General features: G+C 38.3%; 2 protein-coding genes across 2 annotated transcripts; one reads left to right on the forward strand and one right to left on the reverse strand.

Moving 5' to 3' along the window:
• Window positions 1-1,818: 1,818 nt before the first annotated feature.
• On the reverse strand, window positions 1,819-3,281 carry LOC149202417 (uncharacterized). The gene is made up of 2 exons (XM_089399979.1): window positions 3,067-3,281; window positions 1,819-2,963 (listed from the first exon to the last, which is right to left on the reverse strand). Exons 1-2 carry the CDS (start codon window positions 3,251-3,253, stop codon window positions 2,041-2,043), a joined length of 1,110 nt encoding a protein of 369 aa, XP_089256105.1. The 5' UTR covers window positions 3,254-3,281; the 3' UTR covers window positions 1,819-2,040.
• Window positions 3,282-3,838: 557 nt separating this feature from the next.
• On the forward strand, window positions 3,839-5,346 carry LOC149202418 (uncharacterized). The gene is made up of 2 exons (XM_089399980.1): window positions 3,839-4,067; window positions 4,171-5,346. Exons 1-2 carry the CDS (start codon window positions 3,881-3,883, stop codon window positions 5,079-5,081), a joined length of 1,098 nt encoding a protein of 365 aa, XP_089256106.1. The 5' UTR covers window positions 3,839-3,880; the 3' UTR covers window positions 5,082-5,346.
• Window positions 5,347-23,569: the final 18,223 nt, after the last annotated feature.

Below are 23,569 nucleotides of genomic sequence, written 5' to 3' on the forward strand. Positions count from 1 at the left end.
GATCACCCTAAGGCGCAAGGAAAAGAGCATACGCATGAGAAAAATCATTCCTTTCTGTTTCTGATTTGCCCAGATCGCACAGAGTCGCAGGGCAAAGAGCATACGCAGAAATGAAAGGTATAGATCCGGTAATAAAAAAAGCTAAATAAACCGAAACTGAAATAAACAGAGAGAAAATAACAGTAAACTGCAAATAAACACTGTATACCTCCAGATCTTAAAAATGACGCAGCTAGGGCTACCGGAAACCTTTTCGCGTGAAACGAAAGGGGTTCCTCACTGGAACAGATGCTCCTAACACAACAGAGCAGTCCTCTCGGCTCGAAAGCAGTCAGAAATAGCAGATCTAGGAAACGACAGTCAGATGCAGTTCTACCAGCTTCAGATTTGGATCACCAACAGACGCGGCCCTCAAATAGCTCTGATACCATGTAGGAATTTACAGGGTAAGTTCCTCAGACAGAACACCAAAAGGACACCGCTCACAACCAGATCACAGATCAATACACCAGTATTTTGACATGGTTAAAACCCTCAAAGAGGGAAACAGTCCACGGCCTGAGCCAACACGTCCACTTCAGGCAATTTATTAATAAAAAAATGAAAATTTACATATGTTTCTCTCATGCACGGATTACCCTACAAATGACCCTCCATGCGCTTTAAATAGAATTCATGGACCAATCGGGTGTCAAGCCACGGATCAAGTGTCAGTAATACTGAGGAGAGAATGAACCGGCGGATCACTACATATCGTGACCGTCGGATTGTAAGTTACAAAATGTACAACGGTAAAGAAACACATTTTACCTAACTCTATACGTAACTCTATACTAGACCAAGTTGTACTTAACTATTTCCTATGTGTCGGAATATCCTAACAGGAGATGCAAGATAAAGAAAGTTGGAAGACTGTAGAGAAAAAAAAGAAAGCTACAACACCAATCTCACCAGGAAAGACGAGGAGCCAAACAAAATTATAGGTCCAATAGACCAATTTGGTCTCAGTGAACGGTAACCACCATCACCATCATCAATATAAATAATATAAAAAGAAAAAATATAAAAATATAAATTGATAATATAAATAACAAATTTTCAAAACTGAAGTGTAAAGTAATGAATGAGATCTCTCCATATTAAAGATAGATTTTGAATCATCCCTACACACAAAAAAAATATTTTAAATATTGAATAGATTCATATAAATCTACATCCTTAAACAAATTCATTTTAATTTAGATAACACTAATTCATCCGATTATCTGTCTAAATTTATTCAACACTAACCGGATTGAAATTAACATCATCTAAATTTATTCAACAATAACGAGATTAAAATTAACAAAAAAAAATTGAGGTTATGCATTGAAAATGAAACCAGCTCAACAAACTAACCCTTATACCATTATGTAACTAAATCCCGCACCAATATTCACCGATTCACCGTGAACAGACACGTGGTAATCTCTATGGTAAATTTTAGATTTATTTATTTATTGGTCAACCCAATCACCGAATTTCTTTATTTCTTTTCTACAATTCGGCTGAATTGGTAACTATTCTCCCTTTATATATATATATATTCCGTTGACCTAGTTTAGATTTTTATTGTAATTTAAAACAAATTAAGTCATAGAAAATCTGTAGCTCAGTTGCATTTAATTGTCTTTAATCCTTCTGCATAATGTAAATAAGTATGATTCTCCATATAATCAATTAGTAAGCACTATAAATATAAATACGAATTTGTTGCAACATTCACCTCCAGGATGAATTCAACGTTGCAAATGCGCATCCATTACACAGAAACCATAGTTATAGTATATACCATCATTTTATTGCCAAACACAAAAATGATCGCTCCTACAAATTCATATTCAACTACAATCTGTGAAAGGCTTAGAGGCCAACGGTCGGCTGAAACCATACCTTTATCATCGATATGACATAAACAAATAACGAGGAATGTATAAGCACCATCTAACAATACAAATAATATCAAAGAATACTGGGGAAACCTGAAAATCAAGCGCTATTCTAGTGACTAGGAGGCGGCGGAGTCAGAAAAGGGATCGGCGGGAATTGGAAGTTTGGAATTTGTGGAATAGGAGGAGAGCCCGGAATGGTCGGTTTTGGAAATGGAGGGAAACTCAACTGAGGTAGAGGAGGAGTTTTCGGGAGAGGAGGTACGCTCAACTGTGGGAGCGGAGCGATTTTTGGGAGAGGGGGAGCACTCGGCAATGGAGACGTTTTGGGTAGAGGAGGTACGCTCAACTGCGGGAGCGGAGAGATTTTTGGTAGAGGAGGAGCACTGAACTGCGGGAGCGGAGAGATTTTGGGGAGAGGAGGCACGCTGAACTGAGGCAGCGGAGAGATTTTGGGGAGAGGAGGAGCACTTGGCAACGGAGACATTTTGGGGAGAGGAGGAATACTTGGCAGCGGAGGAGTTTTGGGGAGAGGAGGAATACTTGGCAGCGGAGGAGTTTTGGGGAGAGGTGGAACACTGGGCAGTGGAGGAATAGTGAACTTGGGAAGAGGAGGAACACTCGGAAGGGTAGCAGGTGGCAACGAAGGGATTGTGGGCGTCTGTTGGCCTGCTTTCGAAGACTGATCAACATCCTCAGCCATTGCCCGACCATGGATCATTGACAACAAATCTTCGGAATAACAGGATGGAGGCACAGTTTCATGCCGGTAGCTAAACGAGCCTGCAATGTACGTCATAACTCCATTGGAAGCCGACAATAGACTGAGCTTTGATGGTGCAGATATTCTGGGAATGTTGCACGAGTCGTAAGGGCTGTTTCGAGGCCTCGCCCAACAGTTATTCAGTTGATCAGTAGACTGAAAAATGTCGGAGGGTAGCTCCACCCTGAATTCTCCATTTTCGTCCGTTTTTCCCAGAAAGGATATGGTCATCGTCTTCCTGTTAAGCTCACATTCCACAGCTATAGAAGCTCCTGTTCGTTCATCAAAAGGTGAAAGGAACCATGCATGATGAGTATATTTACGATCATTTAGTATAAAAAATAAAAGGAATATTAGAATGACATAACATGATACCAGATATAACGTAGCCATTTTCAGAAAGCCTGTCGTCGAGGCATGTATCACAGAACACTTTGCCCACAACCAAGATCGATGAGGCCTTCCCTTGGCTTGCAAAAGTAGTCGCACCAGCCAAAGTCAAGTAGCTCAAGAGGAAAGCTAGAACAGTAATTGATGTTGCAGGAATTTCAATGGACGCCATGATACTTGAAGATACTCGATATGTGCTCAACTATGTTGTTTCTCCAGGAGGTGTGGGTTATATATAGTGGCATATTGGGCTCCGCATTCGCATTGGTCGTTCAACAGTCCATTTAAAATTGATACTAGAACAGTTGGGCAGTACATACCTAATTTCCTATTTATTGGTTGATTACCAACCCAGCCAAATAGTCATATAGTTTTACATGGCTTTCTGCAGAGTACAGAAAATGACATGATATTACGCGTTGTATATTCGTGTCCTCATTTCGAAGCAAGACCAAATTTTCAATTTGGGTGTTCCCATCATTATAATATTGTAAATTTAATTCTATTTCCACGTTGCCCGGTCCAAGCTTCATTGTGTAACGAAATTTGGCCGTTTGCCCATTAACGACGGCTTGTCCTTTCGAAAATGCGTGGTGTACGACACTACCTGCAGATGGGTTTGGTGTAATCAACCAATAAATAGGAAATTAGATATGTACTGCCCAACTGTTCTCGTATCAATTTTACATGCACAGTTGAACAAGCAATGAAAATGCGGAGCCCAATATGCCACTATATATAACCCACACCACCTGGAGAAACAACATAGTTGAGCACATATCGAGTATCTTCGAGTATCATGGCGTCCATTGAAATTCCTGTAACATCAATTACTGTTGTAGGTTTTCTCTTAACCTACTTGTCCTTGGCTGGTGCGACTACTTATGCAAGCCAAGGGAAGGCCTCATCTATCGTGGTTGTGGGCAAAGTATTCTGTGACACATGCCTCGAGGACAGGCTTTCTGAAAATGGCTACGTTATATCTGGTATCATGTTATGTCATTCTAATATTCCTTTTATTTTTAATACGAAATGATCGTAAATATACTCATCATGCATAGTTCCTTTCACCTTTTGATGAATGAACAGGGGCTTCGATAGCTGTGGAATGCGAGCTTAACAGGAAGATGATGAGCATATCCTTTCCCGGAAAAACGGACGAAAATGGAGAATTCAGGGTGGAGCTCCCCTCCGACATTTTTCAATCTGCTGATCAATTGAATAATTGTTGGGTGAAGCCTCGCAACAGCCCTTACGACTCCTGCAACATTCCCAGAATGTCTGCACCATCAAAGCTCAGTCTACAGTCGGCTTCCAATGGAGTTGTCACGTACAGTGCAGGCTTGTTTAGCTACCGGCATGAAACTGTGCCTCCATCCTGTTATTCCGAAGATTTGTTGTCAATGATCCATGGTCGGGCAATGGCAGAGGATGTTGATCACTCTTCGAAAGCTGGCCAACAGACGCCCACAATCCCTTCATTGCCTCAACTTCCACCTGCTAGCCTTCCGAGTGTTCCCCCTCTTCCTAAGTTTACAATTCCTCCTCTCCCCAAAATGTCTCCATTGCCAAGTGCTCCTCCTCTCCCCAAAATCTCTCCGCTGCCTCAGTTCAGCGTGCCTCCTCTCCCCAAAATGTCTCCATTGCCAGCTGCTCCTCCTCTCCCCAGAATCTCTCCGCTACCGCAGTTCAGTGTACCTCCTCTCCCCAAAATGTCTCCATTGCCAAGTGCTCCTTCTCTACCCAAAATCTCTCCGCTCCCCCAGTTAAGCGCACCTCCTCTACCCAAAACGTCTCCATTGCCGAGTGCTCCCCCTCTCCCAAAAATCGCTCCGCTGCCTCAGTTGAGTGTACCCCCTCTACCCAAAACTCCTCTTCTACCTCAGTTGACTTTCCCTCCATTTCCAAAACCGACCATTCCGGGCTCTCCTATTCCACAAATTCCAAACTTCCAATTCCCGCCGATCCCGTTTCTGACTCCGCCGCCTCCTAGTCACTAGAATAGCGCTTGATTTTCAGGTTTCCCCAGTATTCTTTGATATTTTTTGTATTGTTGGATGGTGCTTATACATTCCTCGTTATTTGTTTGTCATATCGCTGATAAAGGTCTGGTTTCAGCGGACCGTTGGCCTCTAAGCCTTTCACAGATTGTAGTTGAATATGAATCTGTAGGAGCGATCATTTTTGTGTTTGGCAATAAAATGATGGTATATACTATAACTATGGTTTCCGTGTAATGGATGCGCATTTGCAGGATTAAAGACGACTAAATGCAATTGAGCTACAGATTTTCTATGGCTTAAATTTTGGTGCGCTAATTGCAAAATATCTTAAGGGTTAGTTTGTTTAGCTGGATTCATTTTCATTGTACAATCTCAAATAAACAAAATTAGTTTGCTAATTTCAATCTGGTTATTTTTGAATAAATTTAGATGGGACAATTAGATGAATTAACGTCTAGAGGGCCTTAATATTACGGGACTGATATGAATTTGTTTAATGATCCAGACTTTAAAACATATTTTTTTTTTGGTTTAAGAAACGATTCGAATTCTATATAGAGGACCTTATTCATTACTTTACGCTCTAGTTTTGAAAATTTATTATTTTTATTATCAAATTTTATGTTTACACTTTCGCTTTTAAATCATCCCAGAGAAGTAGAGGAGTTGTCTATAACACTTTAAACAATTCAAAAATTAATCTTTTCTTTTCAATTTTTTAAAATTTATAAAATATACATTTTCCAATTTTAATTTTCTCTCTATTAATTTGAATTCAGAATTATAACTATAATTATAAACCATTTATTTAATTTATGTTACTTTTTCATTTTTAAATTCACAATGAATAAACGCAATAACCATATTTGACCGTCCATAAAAGAAAATTAAAAAGCCAAAATATTAAGAAAGTAAAAAATGCTTAGGGTCAATTTCATTAACAAGGAACGAGTACATAACCCACGTACTTCTTAGTAATATGGATCCCAAAATGATAACTTTCTGAGATAAATAATAACTTATTCAGAATGACCTTTCGTAAAAACCGTGCAGAAATTACTCTCCGATCAATTATATTTTAATGGTGGCTAAAATATTGAATATATTTTATAATAATCCGGAATTTTGTTTAATAAAAGATTATCTATCTTGCATGAAGATTAGGTATGATTTTGTCCATCTCAATCTTGAATTGATATTATTTTTTGAAAATAAAAATAAAATTTATTTTAAATTAAAGAAATAATATTGGTTATAATATTACTTTAGATTTATTATTATTCCACATTAATCAAGAGTGGTCAAGGATATAATTACTTTTCACTCTAAAAGAAATTGCATTTCAAGAGATTTTATTCTTCTCACTATATATTAAAATGAATATAGAAATTGCATTTCAAGAGATTTTATTCTTCTCACTATATATTAAAATGAATATAGACTAATTTTATTATTAATTATAATTGTAATATTTAATTTAATTTAATTTAATTTACGTCTAAATGTTTTATTGATAAATTATAGTGAGCTCGGGAGGCTTCTCTCCAAGCTTTTTCAGCATATGAATAAAATATTAAATCAAACTAAATAATTTGTTTCTTTAGGTCCGATAAACCAAAAATTGGTCTCACTGGACGTTAACCATCATCATCATCATCATCATTAATTTTTATATTTTATTTTATTTTTCTAATTTAGTTTATTTTTTCATTTTTATTTTTATGTAATTTGATTGTGTCAAAATGTTTACAACATCTAAATTCGACTCAAAAAATAGAAATGAATGTAGATATTTGGTACATATTAACATTTAGTAAGATGTTATTAATATTACAACTCACTAAAAAAATCACTTTCACTAAGAGCCATAAATAATATATTTTAATCTCTATATTAAATAACATAATTTCAATTTCAACTATTCATATATCTCTATATTATATAAAGAAATTACAAAAAATATATTAAAATATTTGCAATACTTTTATAATTTTTCATCTGCATTATTTTTAGGTATATAATTTAGTCATTTTTCACTAAAATATAGTAAAACTTTATTAAAATTGTAGGTTTGAGTAGTGTAGTATACACAAGTGTTGAAGGCACTTTTAAGGCATTGTATTCATTTATGCATTCAAAAATGCAATTTAAATAATGAAAAGTTACACATGTTGTGTTTTAAATTTTGTTAGGTGTAATTTTTCTTTCAAATTTTATACCTAGAAAAAATTTACATATCAAAATATTTGATTCCTATCAACACTTGGTAGATCCATAGTTAAATAAATCTATATTAATAATTATAAAATGTCATATACCTAATATTGTTAAAATAGAATGAAACTATTACCAAAAAAAAAAAATCATGACATGATTATATAATACATGTTAGAAGTTGCCAACTCTTTCCCTATATTTTTGGGATAATAGGCAAGATTGGTTCCTTTGGCTTAGTTTATTTTTCCTATTCTAAGTTTTCCGAAAAACATATAAAGGAATCTTTTTTGTTTTATGTAAAAAGTTGGATTTAGAAAAATTCTGAGAGGTTTCTATTTATCCATGTAAGTCTATAGAGGCAATATGAAAAACATAAAAAAAATGAAGAGTGGGTTGAATGGTTGGATAATGTATGGTTGTGATTTGGCTTTTGTAAATCTCCCTTGAATAATAAGAATACCGATTATCATTGCCCCATGGATGTTTCTCTCACAAGGAGGGTTTTACCACGTAAAACATTCTGTCAATCTTTGTGTTTGATTATTCCATTATCTTGTTTATTTGCCATTATTCTCTGCAATTCCAATTTCTTTCTACGTTATGCTTTCGCTTCTCAACTCAACAAGTGGCATCAGAGCTTTCGGAAAAAATGTGTTAATGGTGAAGATGAAAAATGTGAAGTTTGAAGTCTAAAAGTTCAATGGAAGTAATAGCTTTTAGCTATGGAAAGTTAAGATGTAGGATATGCTTGTGCAACAAGGAATGAAAAATGTGTTGTTGGGCAAGACAAATATATTTGTGGGCATGAATAATGATGACAAGGAGGACATGGATGCAAGATCCCTCAGTGATATTCGTCTGTGCTTAGTAGATGGTGTGTTGTTTAACATCGTTGGAGAGAAAACAGTTGCAAGCCTATGGACCAAGTTAGAAAGCCTTTATATGGCGAAGTCCTTGAGAAACATAATCTACTTGAAGGAAGGAAGGTAGTTATACAGTTTTCGGATGAACCTACAAAGACCTGTGATCATTTGAATTCTTTCAATACTATTTTATGTCAGTTGTCTAGTATAGATGTAAATCTCGAAGGGGAAGACAAAGCAATTACATTATTGTGTTCTCTTCCTGAGTCTTGGGATCATTTTGTAACCTCTATTAGTTTTAGTTCTATCGATACCATTTACTTTGATGTTATTGTGTGAGATTTATTGTATGAGTAAACTCGACGGAAATCTAGCCTTGAAACCTCAACATCATAAGTAATGGTGGCAAGAGGTCCATCAAAAGAAAAATATTAAATTCGAGAGACACATCAAATTGAAGTTAAGAGGCAAGAAGAGTAATTTAAAGTGTTGGTATTGTAAAAAATTAGGGCATCTTAAGAAGGATTGTTGGAAAAGAAAGGAACAGGCTACTAAAAAGGAATCTACAAAGGAATCTAGTTCAACTAAAACAAGTGCAAGTATTTGTTGATAAGGTATTGTCCACTTCCATTGTTTCTCAACATCATCATAATTGGTTGCTAGATTCCAGTGCTTCCCATCATATGTGTCTTCTTAGGAATCAGTTCTCTTCATATCAATCTATTGATGACACTGTGGTTTTCACTGGTAATGATGTTACATGCAAAACTGTTGGGATTGGTAGTATCAGGATTAAAATATTACATGCAAAAATGTTTGGATTGTAGTATCATGATTAAAATGTATGATGGTAATGTTAGAACATTAATAGAGTTGAGGCATGTGCCTAAGATTAGAAATAACTTAATATCATTGGGAGTGTTAGATTCCATTGGTTATAGATGTAAAATTCAAGGTGGAGTTATGAAGGTGATGAAAGGCATTTTGGTAGTCATGAAGGCTAAAATGTTTCGGAACCTTTATAAGCTTGAAGGAAGGACAAAAATAGATCATGTAATGTAGCATCTGAAGATGCGAGTGACTCTACTCGTTTATGGCATCAACACTTGGGTCATATGAGCGAGAAAGGGCTGAAGGTATTGGTTGATCATAAGTTACTTCCAAGCTTTAAATCTATGAATTTTAATTTTTTGAGCATTGTATTTATGGAAAGAAATCTAGAAAGAAATTTAAAACACGAAAACATGTTAGTATTACATCCATTCAGATTTTTGGGGACCATCTCGTATAGTCTCTTTTGGATAATATTCATATTTTGTAACATTTATAGATGATTACTCTAGAAAGGTGTGGATCTATTTATTAAAAAGAAAATCTGATGTATTTGATGTTTTTAAGAAGTATAGAGCTTTGGTTGAAAAGAACACTGGCAGGTCAATTAAATGTTTCAGAACTGACAATGGAACTGAGCTTACTTCAAAGGAATTTTTAAATTATTGCAAGGAAGTTGGGATCAAAATACATAAAACCATGGTTTATACTCCTCAACAAAATGGTGTTGTTGAATACATGAATAGTACTCTTCTAGAGAGAGAAGGGAGTATGCTCAATAATGCCAAGTTATAGTAGGAATTGTGAGCAGAAGCAGTTCTTACAACGTGCTATCTAGTAAATCGACCACCATCAACTACAATTAAATGTATGATTCCAGAAGATGTATAGGTAGGTCAACCTTGTGATTATTCAAATCTTAAAGTTTTTAGTTGTGATGCCTATGCTCTTATTCCAAAGAATCAACATTCTAAGTTAGATCCAAAATAAAAAAGACTAATCTTTGTTGGATATGGTGATGGAGTTAAGGGATATAGATTGTGGGATCCTACTACCCGCAAAATCATCATAGAGATGTCATATTTGATGATTCGTCACTCATGAAATCAGGTGTAGACGGTGAAATGAAACAAGGAAACGTACCATAGAGTCAACAAGTTAAATTGGAAGCTCAATCATATTCAAGGGAGGAGGATAATGAAGATGTTCATGAAGAAAATCCTATAAAAGAAAATGAGGATACAAAAATTTATCAAGAAGCTGATGATCCAGGTGGATATTGGTGGCCACCTGCCAAGTCCACCTGGTCCCCCACCATTGTTTCTCTCAGCATTTTCAGTTTCCTTAATTGTAGCAAAACTTACTATTTTTAGCAGTTTTTCGGGTCCTGAACTTCTGGAGCCGTTTTGAGGCCCTAAACGACGTTTTTTGGGAAATCTAAGGGCAACATGGGTCCATGGACGGACCCATGTTGCCCTTCCAAAAGTGGTAGTGCTCGGATAGATCTTTCTAACGAGCTATTGTACGCGTCAAACAGAGATCGTCTGCCAAAGTTACGACCCCGGGAAGTTGATGTACCAATTTACCCAAATGGGGCCCACAGTTTGGCATTTAATCTCCTAGGGTTAGGTTTTGGAATGCTAAGGGTTTTACATTGTTTCTCAATAATAAATAGGCCTTCGAGCCTCATTGTAACATAGTTCAGAGGCATGTAGCCACCACATCTCTTCTCAGAGATAAGCTACCATCGCCCTAGCTGGTTTATTTCCATTTCTGGTTGTAAGCATATTTCAGTATTTTCCATTAATGAAATGAAGTATTATTTCCACTGCATCTTTATGTATATGGTTATCTCTGTAATTTGTTGCATTCCTGTTTAAATCCGGATCAGTGGTATCAGAACGGTCTGCTTTTTCTCTGTTTTTCTTTGCATGTGCTCAACAAGGTCGGGATATAAGGAGTTAGGGCTTGAACTGGTTGAACCTTTGAAAGACCAGCCTCGCAAATCCCGACGGCCTCCCATGGTGGATGAGAAGAAAGACGAGGGGGCAGGAGATCCCATCAAAATCTTGCTCGAAGAAGCCCTCGAGCGACAACGGAACGCGATGATGGACAGCTTTACCCAGATCCTTTAGCGGCTACCCAGAAGCGACGCATCGGCTTCCAGCAGCTACTCTGGAAACGCCACGCCCTTTAAGGTACAAGTCAATTTTGAAATCCCCATATTCGAGGGTCAGATAGACGCAGATGCCGTAGATAAATGGTTAAATCTGCTAGAGGGTTATTTTTCTGTTCATGAATTTTCGAGTCGAGAAAAGATTGTTTTCGCTCTTCTCAAAGCAGCCCCCCACGTCAAGGACTGGTGGGAAACCTACTACGAGGAGAAGGATGAAAGTACTGGCTCACTATTTTCAGCCGCACCCACTTAGAATTCATTCCGGGATGCCATCAAGGAGCAGTACTACCCTGTTGGAAGCTATGAGGATGAATACATAAAGTGGACCACGCTGCGGCAGGGAAGGGACCAAGACGTGCCGGAGTTCACCAATCTTTTCCATACCCTTCGCACAAAGTTGGGTATCAAGGATTCGGAGCAACATTTGATACTCAAATACCGTGGCTGCCTGCACAAGTACATCCAGGAAGAAATACAATTCCTGAACATCTCCTCGCTCGGTGCAGCATACCGATATGCCGTCAAGGTTGAGCAGAAGTTTAAACAAAAGAAGCGAGACTTTGGATCTGCGAATCCAAAGCAGGGGAAAGGTGCCCCTAAACCACAGAATAAAGGACAAAGCCAAGGCGGGACAGCCCAAGACAACCCGCTGAAGCTGCAAGCAAAGAACAGCGTCGCGAAGCCGAAAAAGGACACTGGAAAATGGTGTGAGTTCCATAAGAGCTCCACTCACAACACAAGTGAGTGTCGGGCCAAGCAGTCACTGGTGGCTGAGCTAAAGGTTTCATAATCAGATGTATGTTCTGACTCCGAGTCAGAACCCGATAAGGGGAATGAAAAAGGGAAGCAGATCATTGATGCGGATCCCAACGCCACTGTTGCTACCGCCAAGATCCAGAAAAATGAACCCGAAGATCCAGAGGAGGAGGAGCGTCTCTTCCACTCCCAGATGTGGGTAAAGGGCTCCCCGATACAGTTCATTGTTGATAGCGGGAGTCAAAAGAACCTCATTTCGTCAGAGGTCGTGAAGCGGTTGGGCTTACAGACCACAGCACATCCACAACCATACACCATTGAGTGGCTTCACCAAGGACGAGATCTTCGCGTGAGCCAGCAGTGTCGCCTTCCATACAACATCAAGCCCTTCACGGATGAGGTATTGTGTGACATTTCTCCCCTTGAAGTTTGTGATGTATTATTAGGACAGCCATACTTGTGGAAGCGACATGCTGTGTATGAATCAAGGCCCCGTGCTGTTATTATTACATTGGGAAATAAGTTGTATAGGATACCAGAGGTAGCACCACCTACCGCCATCTCTTTGATTACTGCAAAACAATGCAGTAAGATCATTTCCAAAACCAGGAAATTTGTCTTCCTGATGATACGCCCTCAAGGAAAGAAGAAGACGGTGGTCGCGGCCTCCAGATGAGGTCCCTCTACATGACAGCTACAGATGGACAAGGTTGTGGAGGAGTACGAGGACATCTTCACCTCCCCTGCAGGGGTTCCTCTGCACTGTCAGGTCAAGCACTCCATCGATCTGACCCCAGGTGCGCCGCTACCCAATGGACCAATTTATTGGCGCTCCGTTCTGGAGAACAATGAAATCAAGAGGCAGATTCAGGAGCTCCTGCAGAAAGGTCACATCTGTCCGAGTTCATCGCCTTGTGGGAGCCCGATCATGTTGGTACAGAAGAAGGATGGGACGTGGAGACTTTGTATTGACTATCGGGCGCTGAACAAGATCACTGTCCATAATAGGTACCCGATCCCGCGGATTGATGACCTCCTGGACCAACTAAAGGGGGCGAAATATTTCAGCAAGATTGATCTGAAGTCAGGATATCACTAGGTACCAATCGAACCCTCTGATGTGTGGAAGACTGCCTTCAAATCCAAGGAGGGCCTTTTCGAATGGTTGGTTATGCCTTTCGGATTGACGAATGCTCCTGCAACCTTCATGAGGCTAATGGATGACATCTTACAGCCATTCACCAAATCCTTTGTAGTAGTATACTTGGATGACATTCTGATCTTCAGCCAGAGTTGGGAAGAGCACCTCCACCACATCCGACAGGTTCTCCAAACACTGCGGCAACATAAGCTATGTGCTAATTTGGAGAAATGCACTTTTGGCATGAACCAGGTTCAGTATCTGGGATACATCATTGATGAACAGGGGGTGCATGTCGATCCAGCCAAGATCCAAGTCATTCGGGATTGGCCATCTCCAACCACTCTAACAGAGCTCTGCAGCTTTCTAGGTCTTGCCAACTTCTACCGCAGGTTCGTGTTGGGGTTTTCTCATATTACTTGGCCCTTGAGTCAAGTCACCAAAGGAGGGGCGAAAGCAAAATTCTTTTGGTCTGAATCTCAACAAAAGGCATTCATGGAGTTGAAGGATCGCCTCTGCACAGCACTAGTGCTCGCGTTACCAGATTTACAACAACCCTTTGAGGTCGAGACAGATGCCTCTGACTATGCTATTGGGGCAGTCCTTACTCAACATGGACATCCAGTGGCATATCACAGTGAAACACTTTCAGACACAGTCCAGAAGTACCCCACTTATGATAAAGAGATGTATTCCATTATACAGGCTTGCCGACAATGGAAGCGTTACATTTTGGGGAAGGAAACGGTCATCCAAACAGACCACCGACCCCTGCAGTTCATACAAACCCAAGGTAAATTGCAGAATGATCGCCGTCAGAAGTGGTCTACATACCTGCAACAGTTCCACTTGAATATCAAGTATAAGAAGGGCAGCACCAATAATGTTGCAGATTGCCTCAGTCGACCACCGATCATGGCGTTTACCACCATGCTCAACTCTTGTGGGCATGAGACTTCTGATTGGCCACTTCTCTACAAAAGCAACCCACAATTCGGCCACACATACCAGACACTCTTGGAGGGTCGGCATGTTCTAGATTTTCACCTCCAGGATGCCCTGTTATGCCACCTGGGTCACCTTTGTGTTCCTTCAAGCGAGCGTGCCAAGATGATTTGGGAAGCACGCTACAGTTGGGCTGCTGGGCATTTTGGGGTCGAGAAAATAGTGGCAGTACTGCAAAATTATTTCTATTGGCCGAATCTTTGACAGGATGTTGGGAAGTACATCAGATCATGTACTACCTGTGCCATTGCCGAACCGACCATTAAGAAGCACGACCTCTATACCTCATTGCCTACCACTAGTCGACCTTGGGAATCCATCTCCATGGATTACATGTTAGGCCTTCCTTCCACTAAGCATGGAAATGACTGTGTTTTTGTGGTCGTCGACAGGTTCTCGAAGATGGCCATTATGGCGGCCTGCAGGAAGAATATCACAGCAGAAGCCACTGCTAAACTCTTCTTTGAACGAGTGTGGGTGCACTTTAGGATCCCATAGTCTATCATCTCAGATCGGGATAGTCGGTTTCTCAGCACATTTTGGTCCAGTCTCTGGTCAATGTTGGACAACAAACTCACGAAGTCCACAGCCTTCCATCCTCAAACTGATGGCCAGACAGAGGTTATCAATAGGATGATTGTGCACATTCTGCGCATGTATAACTCAAAGCGTCCACGCACATGGGATGAGAGCCTCCCCTATGTTCAGCACAGCTACAACCGAGCTCTTCACAGCTCCACTAGCCATAGCCCTTTTCAGGTGGGTTTGGGATTCCAGCCACTATGCCCATTGATGTGGCCATGCCACTTGCAGCTACTCACATAAATTCAGGTCATGTCCAGTCCGAAACAGATAAGGCCACCAGCTTCATTGAGCGCATCCAACATATTCGCCAACAGGTCCATGACATTCTTGAGAAATCAAATGCCAAGTACAAGCAGCGACATGATCAACATCGGGTGCCACACAAGTTTCAGGTGGGCGACAAAGTCTGGTTGCATTTGCAAAAGGAACGCCTTACTGGAGCCTATCAGAAATTGAGACCACTCGGATATGGTCTTTACACCATTACTAAGGCTATGGGAGACAATGTATTTGAGCTCAACATTCCCCCATTCCTTGGCCTGCACCAGTGTTCAATGTGGACCGCCTTCGGCCATACTTTCCACCATTGCTAGACATATCCGACATTGCAGAACAGCTCAAACCCACAGAATTAAATCCAGGTTGCATGGAACAAGCTGCAACTGATCGGATCATGGACACACAGATCAAGAACACTTGCCAACAGAATATCCAACTGTATCGAGTTGTCAAAGCAGGCCAACTCCTTCAACAGGGCAAGTGGCTCACCAGGGAACAAGTTCAGCAAAAGTTTCCTCATCTCATGGAGGAACTCAACGCAATGGGGACCATTGCTTCCTAAGGGGGGAGGAATGATCCAGGTGGATATTGGTGGCCACCTGCCAAGTCCACCTGGACCCCCACCATTGTTTCTCTCAGCATTTTCAGTTTCCTTAATTGTAGCACAACTTACTATTTTTAGCAGTTTTTTGGGTCCTGAACTTCTGGAGCCGTTTTGAGGCCCTAAAAGACGTTTTTTGGGAAATCTGGACCCATGTTGCCCTTCCCAAAGTGGTAGTGCTCGGATGGATCTTTCTAATGAGCTATTGTACGCGTCAAACGGAGATCGTATGCCAAAGTTACGACCCCGGGAAGTTGATGTACCAATTTACCCAAACGGGCCCAACAGTTTGGTGTTTCATCTCCTAGGGTTAGGTTTTGGAATGTTAAGGGTTTTCCATTGTTTCTCAACAATAAATAGGCCTTCGAGCCTCATTGTAACACAGTTCAGAGGCATGTAGCCACCGCATCTCTTCTCAGAGATAAGCTACCATCGCCCTAGCTGGTTTATTTCCATTTCTGGTTGTAAGCATATTTCAGTATTTTCCATTCATGAAATGAAGTATTATTTCCGCTGCATCTTTGTGTATATGGTTATCTCTGTAATTTGTTGCGTTCCTGTTTAAATCCGGATCAGCTGAGGAAATACCGTAACAAATTCTATGAAGGTCTACATGGATGAAATATTTTTTTAAAAGGTATGATGATTTTTCTACATCTGTTTCTTTAATTGCTAATGATGGAGAAGCTAGTTGTTATCAAGAAGTAATGGAAATATATGATAGCAATAAATGGAAAGTAGCAACGTAAATATATGATAGCGATAAATGGAAAGTAGCAATGAAAGAGGAAATGTATGCCTTAAAAAGAAATAAGACACGAGATTTGGTGGAACTTCCCAAGGATAGGAAAGTTGTCGGTTGTAAGCAGGTTTACAAATTGAAGAAAGGAGTTGATGATATTGTTCATAGGTACAAAGAAAGTTGGTTGTAAAAAGATATTCTCAAAAGGAAGGTATTGATTTCCATAAGATTTTTTCACCAGTTGTTAAGCCTGTTTCAATTAGAGTTGTGTTAGCATTAGTTGCATTACTTGATCTAGAGTTAGAGCAATGAGATGTTAAAACAAAATTCTTACATGGAGATTTGCATGATGATATATATATGGAACAACCAGAAGGGTTTGTTCAAAATCACAACAAGATGTTTGTTTGCAAAATCAAGAAGTCATTTTATGGCCTGAAGCAGTTTCCTAAGCAATAGTACAAGAAGTTTGATTCTTTCATGATGAGCTACAATTTTACCAGAAGTGAGTATGATCATTGTGTTTACTTTCAAAAGTTGGAAAATGGCATATTCATTATTTTGGTGTTATATGTTGATGATATGCTTGTAGCAAGAAAAATCATGGTTGAGATCAACAAGTTAAAGGCTCAGTTGGCTAGGACTTTTGAAATGAAGGATCTTGGAGTAGCAAAACAAATCTTGGGCATGGAGATACATAGAGACAAGAAAAATGGTAAGTTGTGGTTATCACAATAAAAGTATGTGGAGGAAATACTTATGAGATTTGGTATGTGTTAGAGTCAGCATAGTCATACCTCCGTCAGAGATCAAAAATTCTTTATTGCATTTCATTTTTTAGGTGTCTCATCTAGTTTAGTTAGTTGCATTCCATTAGGAAGCATAGACTATCTGACGGAAGGGTCTCTTCACTCGTTTCCCTTATGTTTTTACCTGCTGGGTTGGTCGAAATTTATCAAAATTCATCAAAGTTGATTTCAGTCATTCACAGTCATAGATGGTCTTTTGGTCAAACAAGAATCATTTCAGTCATTAGGTCTAGGCTTTGGTCTTCAGAATGTCAAATAATGCCCGCAGGCCATGAGGATGTCTTCAATAAGTTTTCATTCCAAAATTTTCATCATCAATAATGCTCGAGAGTGATTCTTCTTCAAAACTCTGTTTTGAAGAAGAAATCATCAAAATTGTTTTTTGTAATAAATATGTGATTTTTCAAAGTTTTTAGTCACGAAATGTTTCAGGCACTGCCCTGATCCTTTGCCGAAGTTCCAGCCATCCATTCCCTGTAAAAGAACAGACAGAAAGGACATCATCAGCTCAAAAATCAAAAGCAAACAGTGAAGTGTCAAAGGTTTCAAAGCACTACAACATTGGATTTTTTTTTTTCAAAACAAAAATCAAATGTCATGGGTACAAATATAATTTTTTATGATCCAACAATCCATTTGCACCAAGAGACATCAAAGAAGCCGAGGTGAATTGTGAAGAAGCTGAAACTGTGAGTTTAAAGCTGAGACTGTGTGTTTGGAATGCGCGCGGCGCATTGGGAGAAGGCGCGACGCATTGGGAGATCGTGGTGCACAGGGCCTCTTGCCACTGTGTATTTTCCAACGAGCGCGGCGCATACAGTGAGCACGACGCGTTGGGCTCGCGTGCGGCGCACAAGGCCGACAATGAAAATTTTTATCGTTGCTCTGCAAAAATTCAAATCACTCAGCTCTTCTCGCTCCATGTTGGTGAAAAACTTATCGATGGATCCTTAGTTACTTCCAAAATGACCGAAGCTGGAGAGGTTGTGAGGTTTAGTAATAGCTGTCTATGCTGTAGAGGAGGAAATCTTGTGAAAATGCTTCCAGAATTGGTGAGAACAAAGGTGGTGAAATCTGATCATATAATTATACTACATGTTATTGAATGCTCTTGCCAAAGAGCGAAGAATAGAAGAGGCCGAGGAAATCTGGATGGAAATCTTCGATAGGCGTATGGAATATGTTCCACGATGTTCTTTACTCGTATCATCACTATATATGAGCAAAATAACATGTCTGAAAAGTTGCTACATCAAAATGAAAGCACCCCAAATGTTGCAAAGGATGCTAATTATAAAAAATTGGTTTTTATTCAAATGGCAAAGGGAAGGTGAAAATTCAAAGACCAAAAGCCAAAATTAGAACGAAGAATATCTACCACAACAGAGAGATAGGAACGAATTGCCTATTTTGTCCTCAGTCACGATTTCATGGGATCCACGCTACAGTTTTTTCCTTTTAATTGGTCATCAGAGAAATTCAAGTGGAACATTGTTCTGTCTTTAGAACAGATGAATGGCTCTTTTTCTATCTTCATAATTTCAGTTGAAACAACTCCCTATTTTCATCGATCTATTTTCCCACCTCTAAATTTATTTATTGTATTGTAAATCATTTGAAAAGGGTCTGAGTTCTGGGAAAAGTGTGGAAGAAAAACTCAGCGCTTCACTGTACAGTTTTGGCAGAGAATTAATGAAATGATGCAGCTCTGATTCATGAGATTCATGTGGTATGAGTTTAGCATATGTTTCTTCTTTCTATTTCATATGTATCTTGTTATGTTTTACCATTCATTCATAATCATTTCTAGTTGAATGCTTTTAAGTAAGAAAGGTAGAATCCATTTTATTGCTCTGCCTTGGGAAAGAATTTATGCTTTGTGTGTCTTCTTCTGTTTGAAAAGGATTCATTTATTATGCCCTTTTCAACCTCTAAAAAGTCTTTCCACTCCATAGTATTTCAATTTGATTGCTAAAATTCCTGCCTATCTTGCCCCATGAAATACTCTGTATCTTTGATTTAATTTCTCCGCTCATGCTGTCCTTTGTCTCATACAGCCCTAAAAATTCAGTCATTCATTAAATTACCTCTTTCATATTTATTTACTAGCCTAAAATCAGTGTTCATTTGAGTCATCTCAGACCCTATTATTTATTTTTACTGAGTGTGACCCAGAGAGAGCCCTCTCCTGTCCTCGTAGGGCTAGCTACGAGGCTGAGCGTGGTTTGATGTGGACCTAGAATCTTACCTTTTCAGCCTGAGGTAAATCTAGGCTCTAACAGTATGAATAATGTGAAACCTATTCAAATCCCTTTAGCTTCCCATTTCAATCATTCTTCAGGTTTTTGTCATACTAATCATGAAGAAAAGGAGTATATGTCTTTTGTACCATATGCTAATGTAGTAGGATGCTTAATGTATGTGATGGTTAGTAGAAGGCCAAATATTTCACATGCAATTGGTGTTGTCAGTAGATACATGAAAAATCTAGGTAAAGAGCATTGGGTAGAAATGAAATGGGTGCTTCGGTATCTTAGGGGTACAAGTAATTATTGTATCACCTATAATGGTAGTAGTGATTCAACCTGTGGTTATGTTGACTAAGATTTTGTAGGTGATTAGGACAAGAGGAGATCCACTTCTGGATATGTTTTTATTCTTGCAGGTGGAGCTATTAGTTGGATGTCAAACCTGTAGAACATATTTCCTTTATCAACTACTGAGGCATAATACATAGTTGTCTCTCATGCTTGCAAAGAGGAAATTTGGTTAAAAGGTTTGCTAGATGAGTTTGGAAGATGCAGGACAAGGTGAAAGTATTTTTTGATAGTCAAGGTGCTATTCATTTGGTGAGGAATCCAACTTATCATACTAAGACAAAACATATACCTATTAAATATCATTTTGTAAGATAGGTTAATGATGAAAGTAGAGTGGTGGCTCTCGAAAAAGTCCATACAAAGCAAAATTGTGTAGACATGTTCACAAAATTAGTTTTGTTAGAGAAGCTAAAATGGTGCCTAACTTCTCTTAGCTTGCACAAAAGGTGATGAATATTTTGGGCATGATATATCAGGTAAATTAATGTCAAGGTGGAGATTGTTAGAATTTTCCAACTCATACCCTATATTTTTGGGATAATAGATAAGATTAGTTCCTTTGGCTTAGTTTGTTTTTCCTAATCCAAGTTTTTGGAAAAAACATATAGAATGAACTTCTTTTGTTTTATGTAAAAAGTTTCTTATGTAACTGCTTTAAAATTTGTGGATGGATTTAGAGAAAAATTGGCAGGTTTCTATTTATCCATGTAGGCCTATAGAGGCAATATGAAAAACATAAAATAAATGGAGAGTGGGTTGAATGGTTGGATAATGTATGCATGTGGTTTGGCTGTTGTAAATATCCCTTAAATAATAAGAACACTGATTATCATTACCCCGTGGATGTTTACCTCAGAAGGAGTGTTTTACCACATAAAACATTGTGTCAACATTTGTGTTTGATTATTCTGTTATCTTGTTTATTTGCCATTATTTTCTGCAATTCCAATTTATTTGCAAGTTATGCTTTTGCTGCTCAACTTAATAATACACCTTTAAGAAATAGATCTTACAACATGAAACTCCCCGATTTGGTTTCGTAGCCTTTTTCATTTTGGTGAATATATGTTAATCCATTAATTTTAATATACTTGTAATTTAATAAGTTGGGTCAATTTTTCTTCGATGTCATAATCTAGCAAGGATTTTAAAAGTATGTTTGAAATTTTTAAAAGTTAAAATTTAAAATGGATTAATTTCTTGAAATTCAAATTTATTAATTTCTATTTTTCTTTTAAAATATAAATATATTTTATTTAAAAATTAATAAAAAATTTACATATTTCTATAAAATGTAACCAAATATTTAAAATTTTATATATTTCCATAAAATTAACTGAAGTTTCAACATTAACTAATTCAAAGTGCTTAGATTTAAGATAAATTAGTGACTTAGAAACCATTCATAAAAAAGAAAATGAAAAGAATGATATCATTATATGGGAAATCATATAAACATGCCTATAATAATTACATCATAAGGCGTTTCCTCTGAGAACAAATCCCCTCCCCTGCCACTTGGGTGATCTTGCGCCATTGATTTTGGTGTTAGACGATTGAAATAACCTCAACCATAGGATTGGAGACTGATATTACAGTTACAATTCAAAACCAGATGATCAAATCTAAAGCATAGAAATAATGGAACAAAAAAACCCAATGCAGCAAACTGAAGCCCTTCCTTCACGTTTATCTTGTGTTGTGAAAGTCCTCTATAGCTCATGTCCTGTAGCAAACCATCCAATAAGTGCGCATAGCTGGGGAAGTTCATTGCAAATTACTTGCTCCACTCATGAATTTCTTTAGAAAGAAGCCATGGATTTAGCAAGGATGAAAAGCCCTTTTCTTGTGCAGGTAATTGGAGTAATCCTGAATGGTGTTGATCGATGCTCTCTTGTTACAAAAATGGTGAGTTTGAATCTGGTTAGACTACTACAAGACTCTAGATCATGCTTGCAAATTTTTTTCCATGTTCGTATTGATATTATGTTGCAAATATCAAGAGGGATGGAGTACTTACATGGCCAGAGAAAAATGCATCGCGATCTTAGACCTCTAAATGTGATAATAGAGCCAAGTATTATAAAGGATTTCAAAGATGAAGGGAATTGTAGGGTCAAGATTGTGAACATGGGGATGGGTGGATTGAAGCTTAGTAACGATGAACTTTTGGTTGATTATTGTCATAGCCCATCCTTAATCGATACTAATACTCCCTTTTGTTTTACACGGGTTTCCTTCTAGAGATACCCCAAGGAAAAGATGAGAAGTGAAAAACCCTCAAACCATAGTTGTAGTCATTACTAGTTGAGCCACAAGGGGAAGAATAAGAGGAATGTGGTAAATGAATTTTTAGGGCGAAAATAAAGGTAGTTTGCAGAGCAATGAAGACATAGAAAAAAAGAATTGTTTTCTTAGGGTATATACCAAAAGTCCCTTCTAAGAAGAAGGTAGGAAGTGACCCCAAGGACTCCAACATTGACATTGCAGGAAAGGCTTCGAGGTTCAATGATTTTTAATTCTAGAAGTATTTCCTTGTGCCCCTATCAAGGAACTTGTCTACAATGTAAATGTTTGTGTGATTGTTCTATTTACATAAAAATTGGTGGATCTTTTCAAGAAATATGGAGAGATTATAGATTCACTGATAATGAAAGATCGTGGAACTAGGTACCCTCGTGGTTTTGTGTTTGTGACTTATTTAGATCCTTCAAATGTAGATGTTATTATGAAAGACACACATACATTAGATGTAAGAATAGTGAGTTCCATTTTCTTGTTTATATTATTTTTGTCCAAACCTTAAATTTGGAATAGGGTATATTGATTGGTTCAATGAACATTTTGATCATCTTGGTTTTTATCTTTTTCTTTACTTGGTTTTGTGTTTGTGACTTATTTAGATCCTTCAAATGTAGATGTTATTATGAAAGACACACATACATTGGATGGAAGAATAGTGAGTTCCATTTTCTTGTTTATATTATTTTTGTCCAAACCTTAAATTTGGAATAGGGTATATTGATTGGTTCAGTGAACATTTTGATCATCTTGGTTTTTATCTTTTTCTTTACTGGTTGTGGTTATTTAGCTTATTTATGAGTATTTAGGACACTTGTTTTTTAGTTATGTGTGTGGCTTATAGGTTGAGGTTAAACATTTTATTCCAAGAGAAAGAATGGACTCAATCAAGGGTCCAAACACAAAGAATTTGTTTGTTTGTTGCAAATGGTAAGCATTCTATTCTCTTTTTGCTTTTAAACACTAATAAAAATGTCTCAAGTTGTTTATGGGTTATCTTTTAACTGTGGCAGAGGATTTAAAGAATTATTTCAAGAAATATGGAAATGTTGTTACAGTCACAAATTATGCAAGATCACAACACTTGTAGATCTTCATGATTTAGATGTTTGACTTTTTCCATAGTGTGCAAACTATTGAAGAAGTCCTTACCTTAGGAAAGAATCATAAGTTTGATGGCAAGGAGGTGAGTATTGTTCTTTTGTGTTTTATGCTTGCATTTCCCCCCCAGTTAGCCCAATATTTAATACTCCTTTTGTCATCTCAAGTTGAAATCAAGAAAGCAGAACTTAAGAAATCCATGCAATATTCGCATTCTCTTTGTCAAGGAACAAATGGCTATGGTCCTAGATCTGGTAATTATGGATATGTTGATGGCTATGGAGGTTATCCTAGTGGTGGCTATAGAGGTGGGTCTTACAATTCTAGTGGGTGTTATGGTAGTTATGGAGGTGGATATGGTGTTGGGGGATATGGTGGAGGTTATGGTGGTGGTGGTTATGGAGGTGGATTTGGTGGTGGATATGGAGGTGGGAAAATTGGGGGGGGGGGGGGGGGGGGGGGGGGGGGGGGGGGGGGG

The sequence above is a fragment of the Pinus tabuliformis genome, chromosome 2_1 (genome assembly GCF_031772625.1).
Source record: "Pinus tabuliformis cultivar Carrire ecotype Pingquan chromosome 2_1, CPIR1, whole genome shotgun sequence".
NCBI classification, from domain to species: domain Eukaryota; kingdom Viridiplantae; phylum Streptophyta; class Pinopsida; order Pinales; family Pinaceae; genus Pinus; species Pinus tabuliformis.

Excerpts from the sequence above, each read along its gene's own strand:
- LOC149202417 (XM_089399979.1), bottom strand. The coding sequence starts at position 3,253 with ATGGCGTCCATTGAAATTCCTGCAACATCAATTACTGTTCTAGCTTTC. Across the intron at positions 2,964-3,066 it reads AAATGGCTACGTTATATCTG|GAGCTTCTATAGCTGTGGAA; the intron begins GTATCATGTTAT and ends ATGAACGAACAG.
- LOC149202418 (XM_089399980.1), top strand. The coding sequence starts at position 3,881 with ATGGCGTCCATTGAAATTCCTGTAACATCAATTACTGTTGTAGGTTTT. Across the intron at positions 4,068-4,170 it reads AAATGGCTACGTTATATCTG|GGGCTTCGATAGCTGTGGAA; the intron begins GTATCATGTTAT and ends ATGAATGAACAG.